At 43.8% G+C, this 18314-nt stretch overlaps 2 protein-coding genes across 2 annotated transcripts in view; one reads left to right on the top strand and one right to left on the bottom strand.

Annotated features, from left to right (window-relative positions):
* Positions 1 to 7887: 7887 nt before the first annotated feature.
* On the bottom strand, positions 7888 to 10300 carry LOC138721260 (uncharacterized). The gene is made up of 2 exons (XM_069858164.1): positions 9713 to 10300; positions 7888 to 8715 (listed from the first exon to the last, which is right to left on the bottom strand). Exons 1-2 carry the CDS (start codon positions 10128 to 10130, stop codon positions 8057 to 8059), a joined length of 1077 nt encoding a protein of 358 aa, XP_069714265.1. The 5' UTR covers positions 10131 to 10300; the 3' UTR covers positions 7888 to 8056.
* A 524-nt stretch (positions 10301 to 10824) lies between these two features.
* The window catches only part of CDAN1 (codanin 1), a 35415-nt gene continuing 27925 nt past the window's right edge, over positions 10825 to 18314 (top strand). Inside the window, exons 1-3 of the mRNA XM_069858395.1 lie at positions 10825 to 10920; positions 14219 to 14919; positions 16425 to 16649. Of these exons, the coding sequence (XP_069714496.1) occupies positions 10825 to 10920; positions 14219 to 14919; positions 16425 to 16649 (1022 nt within the window). The remainder of the gene's footprint in view (positions 10921 to 14218; positions 14920 to 16424; positions 16650 to 18314) is intronic.

The raw sequence follows: 18314 nt of genomic DNA, 5'->3' as shown, positions 1-18314 counted from the left end.
CATTGCTATGTAAAATAAATCAATGCTGTAGAAATTCACTTGTACTTGAATAACTTGCCAATGTAAAAACAGTAAACTATGCCAAACTAGAGAGATATCAATTGTGATTGATGGCCCAGGCTTCTTTCAGTGCAGTAGAAGGTAAAAGGACTATATATCCCCAGTTCCAGTGTGGATTTGATGGGAGCTAGTGAGCAAATAATGAAGATATGAATGGAGGAGTGATTGTGAATAATTTACCTTGAATGACCCGCGCTTCTGGAGGGTTTTTTTTTTATTGCTTGATACCTTCCCCTCAGAAGTTTACGGAATTGCTTGCTATGGTTTAATGTAGCAATCAGTTAATGTAGTTAGGTCAGCTAATCAATTCATGCATAAATATTGGCTTAATATTTCTAGAGGTCCTGTATAATCATCAAGAACTCTATAAGCTTCAATATTTGAATATGCAACTGACTCTGCATAAAACCACCAATGTATACGTGTCCCTTGTGCAGAGTGTGAATGAGTGTTTAATGGAGGGTTATCTGCAACAAATTTTCAGGGATGGGGAAGATTTTTCTCCACTGTACAAAACTGTCACAGTTATTCTGCGTAGCACACAGCAGCTTACACAGGGATTTTAGCTAGGAAATAGAAATTCAAGGAGCTGTTGCTTTGTCCTCTTCAAGCCTCCATTTCTTTGGAGGGCAGCGCAATGGAGCCATGACATGTAGCAGATGCAGATGCTGCACATGCATTTGCTCTTCATGGTATTTCGTGTGCTCTGGCCAGCACTTTGGAGCATTTGTTTAGAGAAATCGAGGCACGAAGCCTTTAAACTAAAATAGAATTTGAAAAGACTGAGCATTTCATACAAACATTTGTGCTACAGTATTGCATGGTATAATGAATCTAAGTTGCAACCTCAAAAATCTATATTAAAATTAATAAACATCATTATTAATTACAAATGCCAATTACCCTGTTAAAAGTAATAGAAGGTGTGATAGAGTAGAGCAACACTGACAAGTTGTATGATGCTAGGCACCTATCTACTAGTTAAGCAGGATGGGTAAGCATAGCAAATTTCCCTCTTCAAAGGCAGGAGCAATGTGAGGTCTTAACTGCTAGTCATATACAATTATTCAGGAGGCAGACCCCTGGGGAGTGACACGGGGCGTTCATAGCTACCAGCCACATCCTGCCTTAAGAAATCTGGACGTATTCTTGCCTTGAAGTTTGCATGTTTGAGATCAAGCTTTCTCACATACCTCATTAAACGGTCTTGACATAAAGAGGAGGATCTGGTCCTATATATTTAAAAATACCTTGGAATATTTTTCATCTGAAAAAGACCTGCAAGCACTCTATCATTTACAATTTGTAGTATTATATTAACTATAGCTGGGGAAACACACAATTTTGATTATATATATATAAATAGGCATTTGTACATAAGTGTATCTATATATACTTTTATATAGATACTGTATATTGTGTAGAAACATATATACATCCGTCTATCCATATGTGTATATATGCATACGGACAGGAACAGTCTCAGCTATTGCATCCTGTTTACTAGAATTCATTTGCTAGAGTGAGCCAAGGCTTGTTTTGCTTTGATTTCCTCCAATCTCCTCTCCATCTACCGTAATTTTGCTATGCCCTAATTCTGATTCTGTATCTCTTCTATGTTACAAGCCCTGATCCTACGGTCCTACTTGGGCAAAATTCCCATAAGTCCTTCTTATTGCAGTAACATTTATGAAATAGTTGACTGTAATATTTATAAAAAAAATTTTCTTTTTCTCTTTGATGAGAATGTAGACAAAGCCAGACTTACAGTACAGACTTTCTTATAAAAAGAATTTTTCCATAATGAATTGGACATTTTAATGGAACACCGAGGCATAAATTCTGGTAAGAAGAAAATGACTATTCCAGTTTCTTAAAAGGATCTAATGGCAAGGTAGAGATACATGCTCCAATTTTTACATATGTGTCAAAATGAAAGAGGAATGTTCTGAAAAGGAACAGGAGAACAAAGGAGAACTCAAAGTCAATTTGTTTTCTCATTATAGTCACGTAAGATATTAATTTTTTCACGCACGAGTGATCCTGTGAGGTGACGAGACCCATGACTGGCTTGTCAATGCCAGTAAGCAAGGGGCTGCTTAAGTGTCTTAAGTTAACACCATGATTCCCTAAGGAGTGTTCTCTGTATGCTTTTCCACTGTAAGGAGTGGTCAGAGAACTGTCAGCTATAGAAATAAAAGCCTTGACAATTACGCATGACTCCTTACTTCAACTGGTGACAGCTTTGGATGCTTGTTCCTATTACTGAAACTTGAGGGAGAGCATGTAGTATTTTTATTCTACTTCTAGATAATGTATTAGGCAGTGAACTAGAGGAGTTTGTTCACTGATTTTCTTTTGGCTCAAATATCATTGGTTGCAATTACTGTGATTTTCAGTAACCTGTGATGCTGGCGAAAAGGCAGCGAAGTTCAGGTCATACAGTTGTTAGATAACACATGCAAATCTCACAAACATGCACCTCACACAAGAATACCTCAGCTCTCCACTTGAAGCCAGTCTTCCTTTGCCCTGCAGATAACATTTGTAAAAAAGAAAGTATATGAAAATCAACCTAGATTGTGTAGTAACTGTCTGGAATTATTTTAAGATACTGTCAAATGCCAAAAAGTTTATTTAATCACTCATTTTTCTGTATTTTACATAATCAGGCTTTTTAATATTAACTTCTGAGAGTTTTTCAAAGGAAGAAATGTGTAGTAGTGTATTGTTTTAAAGTCTAATGAATTAACTGGGCAATTACTCTAGCCATCCGGGTTTGAACATGCAGGCTGATTTTAGTCTCCATTGTGGTAACACATCCTCTCTTAAAAGTAACAGTGACAAACCCAAAGCACGTCATGAATGTATTTTGCTTTGATTTCTCCTCTACATGAAGAGCTTGGATCTTTGGATCTTCTTGTTGTTCTTGTGCAGATGAAACTTGCATTAAAATCAGTATAGGGTCTTTTTTTATTCATTTTTTTCCCCTGTTTAGGGAGTGAAGGAATAAACTCATTCTATAAATACTGTATTTGCAATTGCTGTATTTTCAATTTAAAAAATGCTTATTTTTTTATTACTGTTATGCCATGCCATGCCTTTTGATCTTTTCTATAAGAATTACTGCTGAGGGCCAGCCACGGCCAAGGGTACAAAGTGATCTCTTCTAAAACAATAACACAAGTGGGCTACTCATATAAGGTCCTGGTCATCCACAACTGTCTGCTGGAATTCAGCTGGAATTAATTTGAGTTACAGATGTTTGTTTCCTTCTGAGATCACAAGGAACTTTGATAACAGTAGACCAGTTTGCTCCAAAAGATGCAATATATTTAATTTGGTCTGCCTGGCTTCAAATTGTTTTAAACCCATATCTGCTGCATGGCAGGCAAGGTCATAAAGGTTTGACAGAAGGTGAGGTGGGATTCTAGGGGCTATTTCACATCTTTCCCCTCTGATTGGGTATCTGGTTTGGTTGCCTACCAGCCTTATCTACATTCTCTTTACCTTCCTCGGTTAGAAAGCAAAATTTGGAATTCTTCCCCAGCTTATAACTTTCTCTTTATAGAGTCAACCCAGAGATGAGTTGCAGTGCTTAAGCTAAAAGATGTAAATTTTCAAACACTTTCCTATGAATATCCAAACTAGGAAATTAAGGAAATCACCAGCAATGCCTTACACGATACTGACTCTTTGAAGCTGCCAACCAATGGCTGCTAATCTAAAATCCCTGGGCAATACCACAAGAATGAAATCTGCATAGTAACTAAAATTACAATGTTGTCCTTTGATAAGACTTAAACTACTCATTAGTAAAATCGGCAGCATGATTAAATTAAGTGGAAAATAGTTCCGAGATCGTTACCATTGAGGAAGACAAATGTTGAGTCCTTCAAATTCTCTTGCTCAGTAATTGCAGTTCCCTTCCCCTTCTTGGAAATCTTCTAAGCCATTCATTTTCTTTTAAGTTTGCTCAGGCATCCAAGAACACATAGAGTTAATGCCCTTGTAATGGTCATTTGTACATAAAGTTGTAATTATTTATTTTCTCATTTGTACCATATCAAGGCTTTGTACAATGTTTTAAGTTTTTGTTTTCAAATTATTTTGTATTTTATTTTTATAAACTGGTTCTAAATAAAATATTCATTCAGCATGCAAAACTTCAATTCTTGACTGTGTTTGTATAATGATTTACTTATTTATAGGTTTAGTTGAATTTTTTTCAGTGTTTTTGCTGTTGTAACCCTGTACTTTAAATGGAGAAAATGCTTTGACAGTGATTTTCTTTTTTCCTGTTACAAGAAAGGAAAAAGCAAGTGTCTGTTGGTACTAATGCAACACTAGTCAGATGTTCATATTCCAAGTCAGAATGATTGGATCAATGAAGTTTTACTGGTTTTAGTAGGTCACTGTGTTGTGTATTAATAAGAACAGAAAAACTCAACTGGCTTCCTCAGTACTGTCTGTATTCACAGCCAGATCAGATCAATTTTAGTAACAATACGGTGGATTCCAGCCTTGTTGTTCTGAAAAGCCAGCTACTTCTTTTCATCCTTTTTTATTTTTTCCTTCAAAGCTGCACTTTCTTATTTAGTCAGACGCCACCATAGTTGATTTCTTCGGAGATGATCAGTTGTCTAGATGTAGGCACTGAACTTTTACAGCCTCTTGAGGAAACCTGTCTCATCCTCTGTACAATGCTCTGAAGTGGCAGATAGTGGACGAATGAACAGAAATTGTTACTGAATCTGAGCAGTGTGAATCTGTGTGGAAATGTACTGTTAAGCTACCACTTGCTTTAGTTTCCTCCAAGATCTTTTCATTTCTCTTTCTAGGAAAACTAGGTAGAAGTAGACTATTAGTATAACCACAATTTGTGTTTGTGGTTTGTGTGCCTGCATGTCTTAGTCCTTGTATGCTGTGGAAAACGCTGCCTGCTCTTTGTGCAGTAGAACAAGGATTTTTAGGAAGTCCCAAAGAATTAGAGAAAATTCTCTGGACCTCTTTCTCAACATTATCAATGTTATGCCTCGCATGCAAGGAAAATTAAAAGCCAGCTCTGCCTCTATTCAAATCATCGGCAGTATTTACATTAAGTTTAATGACAAGGTCGTTAGCTCTTGTCATTTATATCAACAGCCCAAATTCCACAAGACAGGAAACAAATTGGGAATTAATTTACTCAGTAATGTTCAAAGAAAATGATGTTTCATGTTCTGCTAAAAGCAGCCCGAAATTTCATTACATGCTTCTGGATGGTGCATGCTTTTGGTGCACTCAACAGAACCATTGATAGCAGAAAGGGCACCTAAAGAAACAACAAGCCAGCTGTATTAATTTGAAGATGAAAACAACAAAGTTGTGCTCTCTGTACTGGTGACAGATAGCTCGGTATTTTTCCTTGTTTAAAATAGTATGCAGGTCTGGATCATACCAGAAATGGAAGGGTGGGTTTGATCTGGCTCCAGTATACATTATCTGTACAACTGACTGACTGTGAGGAAGAAGCAAGTTTGGAACAAAGATGCTGTGGCAGATTGGTGTTGAGGTCTAGTAGTTGAGGTCTGACCACTGAAGTGTCTTTTAGCATTGCCTGGCTTGTCTTCATTCATAGAGGAGATCCGATCTGTCTGCACTTCTCTGCACTTGCACTGTACCTTCCTCTCATGTAAATCTGTACTCAAACATGAGAAATTTTTGTGGTACAGAGGCCAGCTCTCCGTAGAAATACTTCAGTGAGTGAAATTCAAGAATTGACAACTGGAGAAAGAATTGAAACATTGAAAGACTCTCAGACAGGTAAGAACTGGCTGTTGTAACCTAGACAAGCTCAAACCGCTGCTTGGAAGGACTAGGTAAATTTTAGATCACATTTTGCTCATCTGCGTGGAATGTCATAGGAGCATTAATCCATGAGAACAAAATGCAAATGAAGGGTGCCTTCTTCAGTTACAGAAAACACTGCTTGAGAGAGCCCATCTCTACTTATGAGGAGAGAGAAAAATGCTTCCAACAGCTTAATTTGGAAAGCTTTTAACAACATAGACTGAAAAAATAGATTTAGAGGATTAATTCTTTCCTATTTTTAAAACCAGCAATTTATGAATACGGAAGTGTCACCCACACCATCTTTATTTGTTGAGGTAAACCTAAAAACAAGAACCTCCTCTTCTCCAAGGCATTAATCTCAATTAACAATGTGCCATACATGTGTACGTTTTAATTTTGTGAGATATTTGCATATTTAAACTCCATCTGTGATACCAAGGGGAAACACCAATAACGTGACTACCCTGTGTTTAAGTTTTATTAGGCAGCAGCTGTTGGTTTTTGAGGTGTGTGCGTGATCCTGGCGGCATACAGACAGCAGTAAAAGATAGTACTTGAGAAGTACCTTTTCATATGGTATGAAAAAAGCTGACTGCAAAAATGACATATGATTACATGTTTTTATGCTGCTATGAGAGGGACAATTGTGTTGCCATTCTCCAAGTCATTTGTATTTGCTAAATTCTTGTGGCAAGAATGGCTGTGTGAAGTCACTGGAAAACTAGAGGCAGCTAGTTGTTGCAACAGGCCGAATTTATCTGTAGAACTTTAATATTGGTGGCAAATGCTTGAGAAGAGGATCTGCATGATTTTTCAAGTCATCAGATAAAATTGCAGGCAAGAGGATTTTTGTTTCTCCTTCAATATGGACACCAGACACGCAAATGCACCACCTCTGCTTATTTTCAATTGTATGAAGTAGAGAAACTCTCAATAGACAAGTCTTAAACACAACTATTAAGATCTGTTAAGATCTACTCATCTATTAACATCATTGACAATAATTTCCTCCTATCTAAAAGTGAAAAGGAGATTTTTCCTTTTCACATTAGGGTAAAGTGACTCCTTTGTGCTTGTTTCAGAGCTAATACGTAACAGGTTACATTTTACTACAACTCTTCCTTTCTTCTTCCTTGGATATATAGTTAATGGAAGATTTTATTCATCTCTCTGATAGGTGAAGATGAAATCTTCATAGACTATGCAGAAACATTAATTCTGTCTGGAGCAAAGTCAGCCCCTGCCTTCTGTAATTTCCTTAACAGCAAATCTAACTTCAGTTTCAGGTAAAACAATACAGTAACTTTTTCACACTCTGTATTTCAAATGTTGTGGTATCAATTCCAGAAGGCTTGCAAAATCTGACAAAGATACAGCCTGCTTATAAAACATAGGGAAGTTACTCCATGTCAAAACCAAGCATCACTCAACTATAATTTCTTGCTGTATTTCTCATTTAACCATGTGACAAGAAAGAGTGTACCCTGGCAATGCAGTAAAACAAAATGCCTTTGAGGAGAAGGTGCATCTGACAAACTGTGAATGCAGAGTAGTCAGATGGAGCAATGGTGTATGAATTCTAACGAGTACACTCATGAATCAACAGCTCAGTCCTAAATCACTCCTAAGAGTAAGCAGGCATGTCAAACAGTTTCTGCAATGCCTTGCACAGTTCAGACTTAAATATATAAAATTAAGAACCAAGCAAACACCTTGGATGTTATAATTATTAGAAACAGCAACTACTTAGGTGTTTGTTTAATAAAAAACCCAAACTAATCAACCCTGCTGGTCAGTAACCATAATGTTACTTTTTTACCCCACTCTCATGCCTTTTATTTTTCAAAAGGTCACATTAAACAAAGGATGATATGTACAAGGGTCTTGGTCAAAATAAATCTGTGGGGTTTGGGTTTTTTTTTGGTTGGGTGGGTTTATAAGAGAATAAGACGATAAAGAGAACAGAAGAAAATTATTAGCCAACTGCAACAGTTATACAGGAGACTGCATTCAGTGTTTAATGCCACCTTTAGTGAAATGTTTCCCACTGGGAAAAATGTGGGAGGCAAGTCCACTTTGCTCCTTCAAAGTCACGGCTGGAGCAGAACATACACCACCACCTGACACTACAGTCATTTTATATATATATATTTTCAAGTTTTTACACATCTGCAAAGCAGAAGTAGCAGCAGCCATTTGGATGTTCTTTCTTAATGGTTCTCAGGGGGAGCCTAGGAAACTCGGAAGGACCTGGTTCTTGCGACATGGAGCTGGAGCTGCAGCTGCTGCTTCTACTGCTGCTTCCAGCCACCTGTGCTCTACCTCTGTCCTCAGTGGGGGAGGCCTGGGGGGAACCTGGGCTCAGGTACCCAGCTGTGGTCTGAGTAGAGGTGGTGGCATATGTGGTTGGGCCAGTGTTGTTTTTCACATAGACGTTTTTGATAGCAACAAGTGTATGTGCCATGATGCTGAGGCTGTTACTCAGATCTCGCATGCCTTGTTGCAGCAGCTGAAGATTGTGGTTGACACTGTCAAAGCCAGACTGGATCACCTGCATCTGGGCCTGCTGGATCTGCAATAGGTCCTCCTCAGTAACTGCATTTTGGTCTGCCTGGGACCTGCCTTTCGTTTTGGCTTTTACTTTCCCAGAGGAACCACCGCCTGATGTCCCCAGAAAAGCTAGTTGTTCTTGGCTAGGTGGAACCACCGCCATGTCCTCAGAGCTTTCTTCTGGCTCTACAACCTTCACTACTATTTCTTCTTTGAGGTTCATCTTCTCAAGACTGGATTGATGAGATGGGCCAGGATCATCATTAAACCCTAGAGGAGATGGGGAGAGAGGAAAAGCAAAGGAGATATTTCATGATTTCAGTGGTCAGTGAAATGTGTTCTAATCCACTAAGCACTATCAGCAAGACTCTACAAATTGCCCTGTGTTATCTTTGATGCTTTTAGAGTACACATTACCTCAACAGGTGTGAAGAAAAACATGAAGACACATTCATCAGTTAACCATATATTTACATACTACAGATTCTTTACCAGCTCTACCACAGAATTTGAATTTTAGGTTCCAAGAGACAAAGTTCACTGGAAGTTCACTGCAAGTTCACCGCATGCTCTTTAACCATGCTTGTGCTAACAGCATTGCCAAAAAGCTGTGATTGCAAGAAATCCCTTGGTGTTGAAGATGATCATTTCAACACCCTACCACTGTGTATCTGGTACAAAGTTACGTAGTCGCAGCACTCTGTGCTGCCTAGAACTTGCTGGGATGGCTTTTTGCGCTTGCAAGAGCGAGTCCTACAGGAGGCTGAGTCATAGACTGACATCTACAATGAGATAGGGTGCTGTTTTGGTGCAGGATGAGCTGTGTGGGACTGTTCATAAGGGCTTGTGGTGACAGGATGAGGGGGAATGGGTATAAACTGGAGAGGGGCAGATTTAGACTACACGTAAGGAAGAATTTCACTATGAAGGCAGTGAGGCACTGGCACAGGTTGACCAGGGAAGCTGTGGCTGCCCCATCCTTGGAGGTGTTCAAGGCCAGGTTGGATGGGGCCTTGGGCAGCCTGATCTGGTGGGAGGTGTCCCTGTCCATGGCAGGGGGGTTGGGACTGGATGATCTTTAAGGTCACTTCCAACCCAAACTATTGTATGAGTCTACATTTCTATGACAGATTCAGCAAGGCAGCTGAATCCTCTGAGAATTCGCCTCGTAAGAGCGGCATCTACAACGAGAGTGGCTGTGCTCATTGGTGCTGTTTCGGTGCACTTCGAGGCCCCGCAGGGCGCCCCCCGCCCTCGGGGCACTCACCCACGTCCCCAAGGGCGGCGCCGGGCAGCTCCAGCGTGTCGATGCCGCCGGCGATGGGCACGGCGGGGAGCGCGGAGCCGTAGGCGCGGGGGTGGCGGCGGGCGGGCGGCAGGAGGAGCCCGAAGGCGGTGGGGCCCGGCGGGCCGCAGCCCTGCGACAGGCGGCACAGCTTGCTGCGGTCGCGGCGCTTCAGGTCCCGCCAGCGCTTCTTCAGGTCTTCGACGTCGCGGGGGCAGGCGGCCACCGGGTTCACCTTGTGGCGGATCAGCTCCCACACCTTCCGCTTCTGCCCCGGCGAGGCGCGGCCCGGCCCCGCCGCGAACAGCAGCCGCTCGTGCTTCAGCACCTGCTCGATCAGCACCTCCGTCTCCGCCTCGTTGAAATTCGCCTTGCGCCGCTTGGGCGAGTCCTCGGCCATCCTCGGCCCTTCTTCCCGGCCGAGCCCTCCGCCCCCGCGCGGTGGAGAGGGGTTGGGGGGTGTGTGTGCGTGTGTCGGGGGGGCGGGAGCCGCCACCCCGTTCCCCCCCCGCCCCCCAACCCCGCCGCCAGGCCCGGCCACGAGCGCCGCCGGGGAAGCCAACACCGCGCAGGAGAGGAAAAAGACGCGTGCGGGCCGGCGCAGGCGCCCCGGCGCCGGGAAGTGGGCTCGGCCCCGGCGCGCGCCCGGCCCCGCCCTCGCCGCGGGAATCCCCCCCGCCCCCCCGCGCGGGGGGCGCGCAGCGCACGCACGGAACCCCGCGGGGGGAGGGCGCGCCCCCACGGACAGAGAAATACACACAGAGTCGTAGATAGAGGGACACACAGAAACACACAAACGCGTAGGCACACACACAGAGACACAAACACACAGGCACATAGAGGCACACACGTGCGCACATACAGGCACACACACAGGCACGCACACACACAGGCACACACAGGCGCACAGAGAGACACGCACACTCAGGCACGCTCAGGCAGACACAGGCGCACAGAAACAAACACACACACTCAGACATACAGACACACTCAGGCACATAGACTCAGGCACACACAGACTTACGCTCACTCTCAGGCACAGGTCGGCCCCGCCCCCCGGCGTTGCGCGCGCTCCGCGGCGGCCTCAGCCGGGCATGGCGGCCGTTTTGGATCTGCTGCTGCTGGAGGAGGTGGCGGTCGGCGCGGTGCTGCAGTGGCTCCGGCACGGCCCCGGCCCCGGCACGGCTGAGGTAACGCGCGGCAGCTCTTCCCCCTAACCCCGCCCCGGTTCCCGCTGCCGCTGTGAGGGGCGAAGCCTGCGTGGGTCGGAGCGGAGCCTGGCCCCAGAGCCGCGGGCGGCTGCGGCCTCGCCCCGGGGCGGAGGGGATCTCTCAGGTCTGGGAGCGGGTCCTTGCTGGGTTTGAGTAGGCCGAGCTTTGTAGTGGGATACGGCTAGAGAATTTGGGTTCCTGGGGCAATGAAAATGCTCATAACCATAGATTCACTCGCAGCCCAGAAGGCCCACTGTGTCCTGGGCTGCATCAAAAGAAGCGTGGCCAGAAGGGCGAGGGAGGTGATTCTGCTCCTATATTCCTCTCTTGTGACACCTCGTCTGCAGTACTGTGTCCAGTTCTGGAATCCTCAACATAAGAAGGATATGGAACTGTTGGAACGGGTCCAGAGGAGGGCTACAGGGTTGATCAGGGGGCTGGAGCACTTCCCATCGGAGGACGGGCTGAGAGAGTTGGGGTTGTTCAGCCTGGAGAAGAAAAGGCTCTGAGGAGACCTTACCTGAAGGGGCTACAAGAAAGCTGGAGAGGGACTGTTTACAAAGGCTTGTAGTGATAGGTCTAGGGGCAATGGCTGTAAATGGAAGAGGGGCAGATTTAGACTAGGCATAAAGAAGAATTTCTTCACCCTAACAGTGGGCACAGGTTGCCCAGGGAAGCTGTGGATGCCCCAGCCCTAGAGGTGTTCAAGTCCAGGTTGGATGTGGCCTTGGGCAGTCTGATCTAGTGGGATGTCCCTGCCCACGGTAGGGGCGTTGGAACTGGATGATGTTTTAAGGTCCCTTCCAACCCAAACTATTCTATGGACTGTATGTTTTTTATGGATACCATAGAGAAATGATTTATGTTTAAATCATTTTCTGCCACTTGACACCATCTGCTTCCCCAGAGCACGTTACCTAGTGTTAATTAAAATCAAAACTCATTGCCAGCCCCCATGTGAGTTAGTCAAGTATCACTGTCATCCTGCACTTGTGTGAGAGGAAGGGACCAGCATTTTATGTTGTCTGGTGTTTCCTGAACTGTGACTTGCAGAAGCAGACCTGTGGAAGTTATGACATTTGAGAGGCTGGCAGTTCAGTGCCACGTGGGTATGGGGTGCAGAGGTTGAAGAATTCGCTCTTGCAAGGGAACTGCTAACTGCCTTTTGCTGCCTGGAGCAGCTCAGTTGCTTCAGGGTGACAAAGCAAGCAGGGGTCTGGCTTGCAGCTGGCAGCTGTTGACAGGTTGCCATTACCTGGCCTTGGAGGAGCCAAACCTCAGTTAACTTGTACAGAGAAAGATAAATGAAAGCAGGTTGTGCTCTGAAATGTTTGAGAAGCTACCTGGAGAATCATATAATCACCAGGTTGGAAGAGACCCACCGGGTCATTGAGTCCAGCTATTCCCACCAATCTCTAAACCATGCCTCTCAGTACCTCATCCACCTGCACCTTAGACACCTCCAGGGGAGGCAAGTCAACCACCTTCCTGGGCAGACCGTTCCATTGCCTAATGACCCTTTCAGTGAAGAATTTTTTCCTTATGTCGAGCCTGAACCTCCCCTGGCGGAGCTTGAGGGTCCTGTCCCCTGTCACTTGGGAGAAGAGGCCAGCTCCCTCCTCTCCACAACCTCCCTTCAGGTAGTTGTAGGGAGCAATAAGGTCTCCCCTCAGCCTCCTCTTCTCCAGGCTAAACAATCCCAGCTCTCTTTAGTTGCTCCTCGTAAGACTTGTTCTCCAGCCCCTTCACCAGCTTTGTTGCTCTTCTCTGGACTCGCTCCAGAGCCTCAACATCCTTCTTGTGGTGAGGGGCCCAGAACTGAACACAGTACTCGAGGTGCGGTCTCACCAGTGCCGAGTACAGAGGGAGAATAACCTCCTTGGACCTGCTGGTCACACCATTTCTGATACAGGCCAAGATGCCATCGGCCTTCTTGGCCACCTGGGCACACTGCTGCATAGTGCAAACTGAAATTGTCTTTGTGCCTCCACACTAAGCCTGGGGGAGTACGTGAGGAGATAGTAGGCTGTGTCTTGCTCTAGTTTACATGGCAATTTTGGTCTACAGCTGGTAAGAAGTTGGGTCTTCTGATACCTCGTGGTGTTTGTGTTCTGACTTGTGTTTTTTTCACTAAGTGTTAGTGTGCTGAAGCAGTGAGCCTTGGCTCCTTGGCTTGTTATCATTTTGTGTCAGTCTCACGCTTCTCCAGCCAGCTGAATTGGTCTCTCATTTTTAGATATGAATTTCAGCGTAGGTTTCGAGGATTATAAGAGCCCGGTCACGACTATGCCTCCTTTCATACAGAAGAGTCCTTCAGAAATAGTGCTTGCTGTCTTGACTTTTCATCTAGTGGAAATGTGAATTTAAATGAACAAGAATATGTGTGCAATGACTTTAATATTAGAAGGCAATCAGTTGCTGCCTGTGGGAGCTGCTTCTGTTGTTGTTTCAAGTGTTGTTAAGTCCTGCTAAGAGGAAGCAGAAACCTGGTACAGTATTAGGAACAAATGAAATTTTACCCAGTGTACAAAACTTTGTACTATGAATGTAACATGAAGTCTTTTTTTTTTAATGGATGTACCTTTGTAACATCACCACTACATGTTAGATTTTAAGTGTGTTGAGTCTGTGGTATATGTTGTTGTTTTTTTTTTTTTCTTTTTAAGTTTCTTAAGTATAACCTTTGTGTGCCTCAAAGTTGTACAGTCTCCGTTTAGACCTCTGTGAGGTCTCAATGGAGCAAAATTATTTAATGGAAATGAAAGAGCAGTTTTGGTTTTGTATTTGGCACTTCAGGACTCAAAGTGCTTAAATAGTTGTTGTTCTAGCACCCCTCTGTGGAAGCATGTGGCATTCCTAGATAAACAGGGAATGGGGAAGTTGCGAATTTTAGATTTTTCTATTAGAATTAGCTGCTTCGGTATGTATTTCTTTTAAGTGTTGGGCTTAAGGATGCCAGTTGCTCCGAATTCTCCCTAGCCATAGCTTTAGTAAGTTATTACTGATGTTTCCATGGAACAGTTCCACTGTTCTCAGTCCATGACTAAAGTGAATGATTCCATCTGAAAAATTCTGCCAAAGTGGCTTGTGTGGAGGCTGGGTTTCAGATCTATGATCAGTGCTAAGTTTGCTTGAATTTCAGTGACCTACTTTGACGAGTCATGTTTTCTTTTATTGTGTTTGCAATCCTGTGGTTACTACTTAAATGAGTATGGGCACATGGAAAGAAGGAATCTGGTAGTATCTTCATATTAATGCTTATCCTCTTTCCTTATAGGACAACCACATCCATGACAAGCTGGTATCTCTTAGTTTGCTTCGGAAAGACTTTGTGCCTTTTCTGCTGAATTTTTTAAGGGAGCAGACCAGCCAAATCCTGACGAATGGACCCTCTACTCCTGCTAAAACTCCGAATTCCAAGGCCCACAGGAGCCAAAGGACAGGATCAGAAAGGAGAGCAGGCCATGCAACTGGCAGCCGAGTGCAGCTCTTTCCCCAAAGGACTTCAATGACCACCTGTACCACAGATACCAGCTTTTCTTCTACTGTGGCATCCAGTAGCTCCTCTTCCTTTTCTGGGTCAAGCCTGTCTAGCCCATGCAGTCACTTCCCTAGCATGGTCTCCAGTAGCAGCCCAGTCTTTGGTTACAGCCCGGTGCTTAACCATGGTGAGAAGCGGTCATCTCAGAAGGCAAGCTTGGGAAGCTTCCTTACAGCCACACCTGAAGCCCTGCCAGCGAGACGAGGCAGAAGGAAAGGCAACAGCTCAGTCAGTGCCTCTGGCCGGCACGTAGCTCGGGATTTGGGGCGCTCCTCTACTGAAGAGGAAGATAGGAAGAATGATAGTGTATCATGGAGTGGAGGGAGAAGGAAGCGGAATGAAGGGCCTGTTGTTTCTGCCAGATCCCCACCTAGCCAGCTAAATCTTAACAACTTGGAGGAGTTTCCACCTATGGGTGCTGCCTCTGGCTGGACAACGTAAGAACGAGTCTGTCTCATTCAGATTCTGCCCGAGGTTACTGTTCCTTGACAAGCTCATCCTGTTGTGTGTGTCCAGATAGAGAAGATACGCTAATAAATAATACCTGGGGGCTGGCTTCTGGGCTCCCTGGCCAGAACTACTTTGTGATGGTTACTGTGTAGGGTAACATTGCTTCAATGGGTAGTCAGGTTTCCACTCTGCGAACTCACCTCTCAGTTGTGAATGCTGCCTGCTGCTGGCAAGTGCACAGACAAGTTGATAGGAAGCTGAGCACATCTTTGTCCTTGTGTGTTCTAACAAGTCAGCATTATCTTGGCTCTTTGCATTTCTCATGTAACGCAATAGCAATTGCTAGTGAAGAGCAGTCCTAGAAGGCTCTTCAGCTTTACTGATGTTAGTGAAAATGCTTTTGGATTGACATTCAGTGACTTCTGGTAACAGATCTTAGTGTGCAGCTTCATTTGTGTGGTCATGTGTGGTCATGGACAAAATAGCTAGCTGAAGCCTGTGTTCTCTTTCTTCTGCAACAAGCCGGGATGTCCCTGGTGACTTTGGCTTAGCTTTTGGATGGCAGTTTGTGTTGTGGTTGCCTGAGTCCTTTTATCTTTGAGATTTTGGTCTTTAAGATCCTCATGACCAAACAGAAGGCTGTCACGTCAGCCTGTTTGCTCCATTTTTCAGGCACTGGCCTCTGAAAATGGGATTTCGTAATTGAACATGCAGAATTCTAACTGAAAATTGCTGGTTCTTTGGGTCTGTGCAGCAGATCCAGATGCTGTGTCTAGATGACCAAGGGAGAGAAGGTGTGTTTCCAGCATAGAGAGAAAGTCTCTCTTCTTCAATTGCACTATGCTCAGCTAGGAGAAGAGTGAGGACAAAGGCCATGGAGTGTTTGGAAGCCAACACTGTGCTGATTTTGAGAACACCATAGCAATTAAAACATAGCAACCTGCATTTCTTTGAGAAGTGTAATGTTTATGTTCCTGTGGCTCATTTCCAGTATATCTTTTACTGCATTATTTCCCAAGGGACACATCTGGGCGGTTTATGCAGGGATTATAGGTTTCCCTAAACTTAAACAGCCTGTGGTATCTGGGGAGCCTGGACTTCTACTGATAGACTAGAGCAGCTTGATCGTTGTTTTTTTTTCTTATGGTTGTGTTAGAAACTATTGGTGATTAGTTTCCTACTGAAATGAGAGGTATCCTATCCTCTCAAATTGGAAATGTTTGGAAGAGTTGTGTGGTACTGCATTATCTGTTCTGTGGCTTGATGATAATTAATTTTGCGGAAAGAGTCGGCAGGCCATTTTTAGCAGTCTAGCTCTGTGACTTTTTATTAAATAAAGTCGGTATAGTTTAGAAGTTCAATATCTTGACTCCGTAACATATTAGCATTAGGCTCCTCTGGAAGAGCTGCATGCATATCTGTCTCAAAACCTTTTTTTTGTTGTTGCTCTTGTTTAGCTTGATTTCATTGGAATCCTTTCTCATTTTTTCAGCAAAAGCAAACCATCAAGGCGAATCAACCCAACTCCTGTAAGTGCTGAGCGTCCCCTCTCAAAACCAAAGATGTGCTTCACTTCTACGCCTGTCAGCCAGTCTCCAGCTGCTCAGTTTTCATCTGGATCAAACCTTGAGGCCTTTACTGCTGTCCAGGAAGGAAACCTTACATCTGTGATATGCAACAGCCTTCAAGAAGAGAGGGAGATGCTGAAGAAAGAACGGTATACTCTGAGCAGGGTGGTGATAGGCTTGTCTTCATTCTTAATTCACTTGTCTTAAGGTGGTACCAGTATCAAAGTGAAAATGACTTAGAAAATCCAAAACAGATATTGGTGACCTTAAATTATACTTTGCCTAAAACCAAGTGTGGCTAGACTAGGATTTCGATGCAGCTAACTCCTGTTTGTCATTGTAGAGGCGTGCTGACTCTGGAACAATGACCTCACGTTATTTTCAGAAGTTGAATCGGTCCTCACTGCTTTCATAAGATTGCATCTTCATAGCCTTGCATGTGTAGCTGTCTCCTGTGCAGCTTGCCTTAGCCTACACAGGCAAAGCTAGTGGGTTCGAGCTGGCGTAGTTAGACTATGTTTGATGATTGTGCTTGTGGTGTAAGGCATCATCTGGTTTGAGGAAAATGAGTTAATAGTGCACATATGGGGAAAATGGTAACGATTTGGCAAGGCAGGCAGACCGACACAAGCTAACTGTCAGAGAAAATGGCACATGACTAGTGTGAGATTCTGTTTTAAAAGTGACTCCTGCAGTTATCTATTGAATATCAGATGTGCTGGGAAATGAGATAAATTCTAGCTTCTAATTTTGTCTCTGCTGTTCAGTTACTGTGTGACTTTCATCATCTGTGAAATGATACCACTGTTAGTCTGTGAGGATTGATACTTCAGGAGAAGCAGCAAAGTACAGTAGAGAAATTATTGTTTATAATTGCTGACAGAACTGTTGCTGTTCTTTGTAGGTTTTGTTCTTATAGAAACCCCTCAGAACATGTGGATAGAATTATTTTCCTGCTGAGGAAAAGAATAATAATGAAGAATAATAACATTTTAAAAATATTAGTAGAATAAGAATAATGGGTTGAAAACTGGCTGAAACAGAACCGGTAGGGTTCTATGAGTTACAGTTTGACTGGACCTGTAACAGAACTGCTCAGACTTCAAACTGGCCTCTGTATACATCTGCAAAGCACCTATTCCAGTCTGAATTCTACCTGAAATGTCCCACTAATCCATATAAACTAAAGTAGGTGAAATAGCAGTGTGTGGACTGTATCTTGCCAATGAGGTGATCTCATCTGACCCGTTATGCTTGTAATGAGCAGTGCTTGGCACTTGAAGCTGCTTTTGTGTCCTCATTAGTGGTGAAGTAAGGTACAAAACTCACTACCAACACAGCCCCCAGCCAGCTAACTTGGTCACTTCTGAGCAAGGGCAAAAAGTGACATTAATGCTAAGGTAGATGACAACACTGAGGAAGAAGTGAAGCAGAGTCTGCCTACATTGTTGGAGTCTTACCTTGGTGGGTTTACAAAGTGCTTAATAAATAATTCAGTCAGTCAGATGCAAGTCAGTCAGTTCATTGCAAAGGAGATGCTATTAAATAACCTTTCTGCTCCCATTTGTGACTAACATATTCTTCATCACAGCAGTTTCACTAGAAACAGGCCAGCGGAAAAAGTTCTTTGCTGTTTGTCTTCCCCACAGCCTTTGAAGTGACTTTTAGAGATTTTAGTTTCAGGAGAAAGTGGTAAGAGGTGGTGTGAAGTGCCAAGTGTGGATGTTCTGCTTGGTCCTTTAACAGACATTTGATATTGCTGTTACTGGCTTTTTCCCCCATTTCTCGTGTTTTAAATACACCACTCTGCTGTG

Source organism: Phaenicophaeus curvirostris, chromosome 5, assembly GCF_032191515.1.
Source record: "Phaenicophaeus curvirostris isolate KB17595 chromosome 5, BPBGC_Pcur_1.0, whole genome shotgun sequence".
In the NCBI taxonomy this organism is placed as follows: domain Eukaryota; kingdom Metazoa; phylum Chordata; class Aves; order Cuculiformes; family Cuculidae; genus Phaenicophaeus; species Phaenicophaeus curvirostris.
Note: the sequence above shows the minus strand (reverse complement) of the source record. Positions and strands in the feature narration are given on the sequence as shown.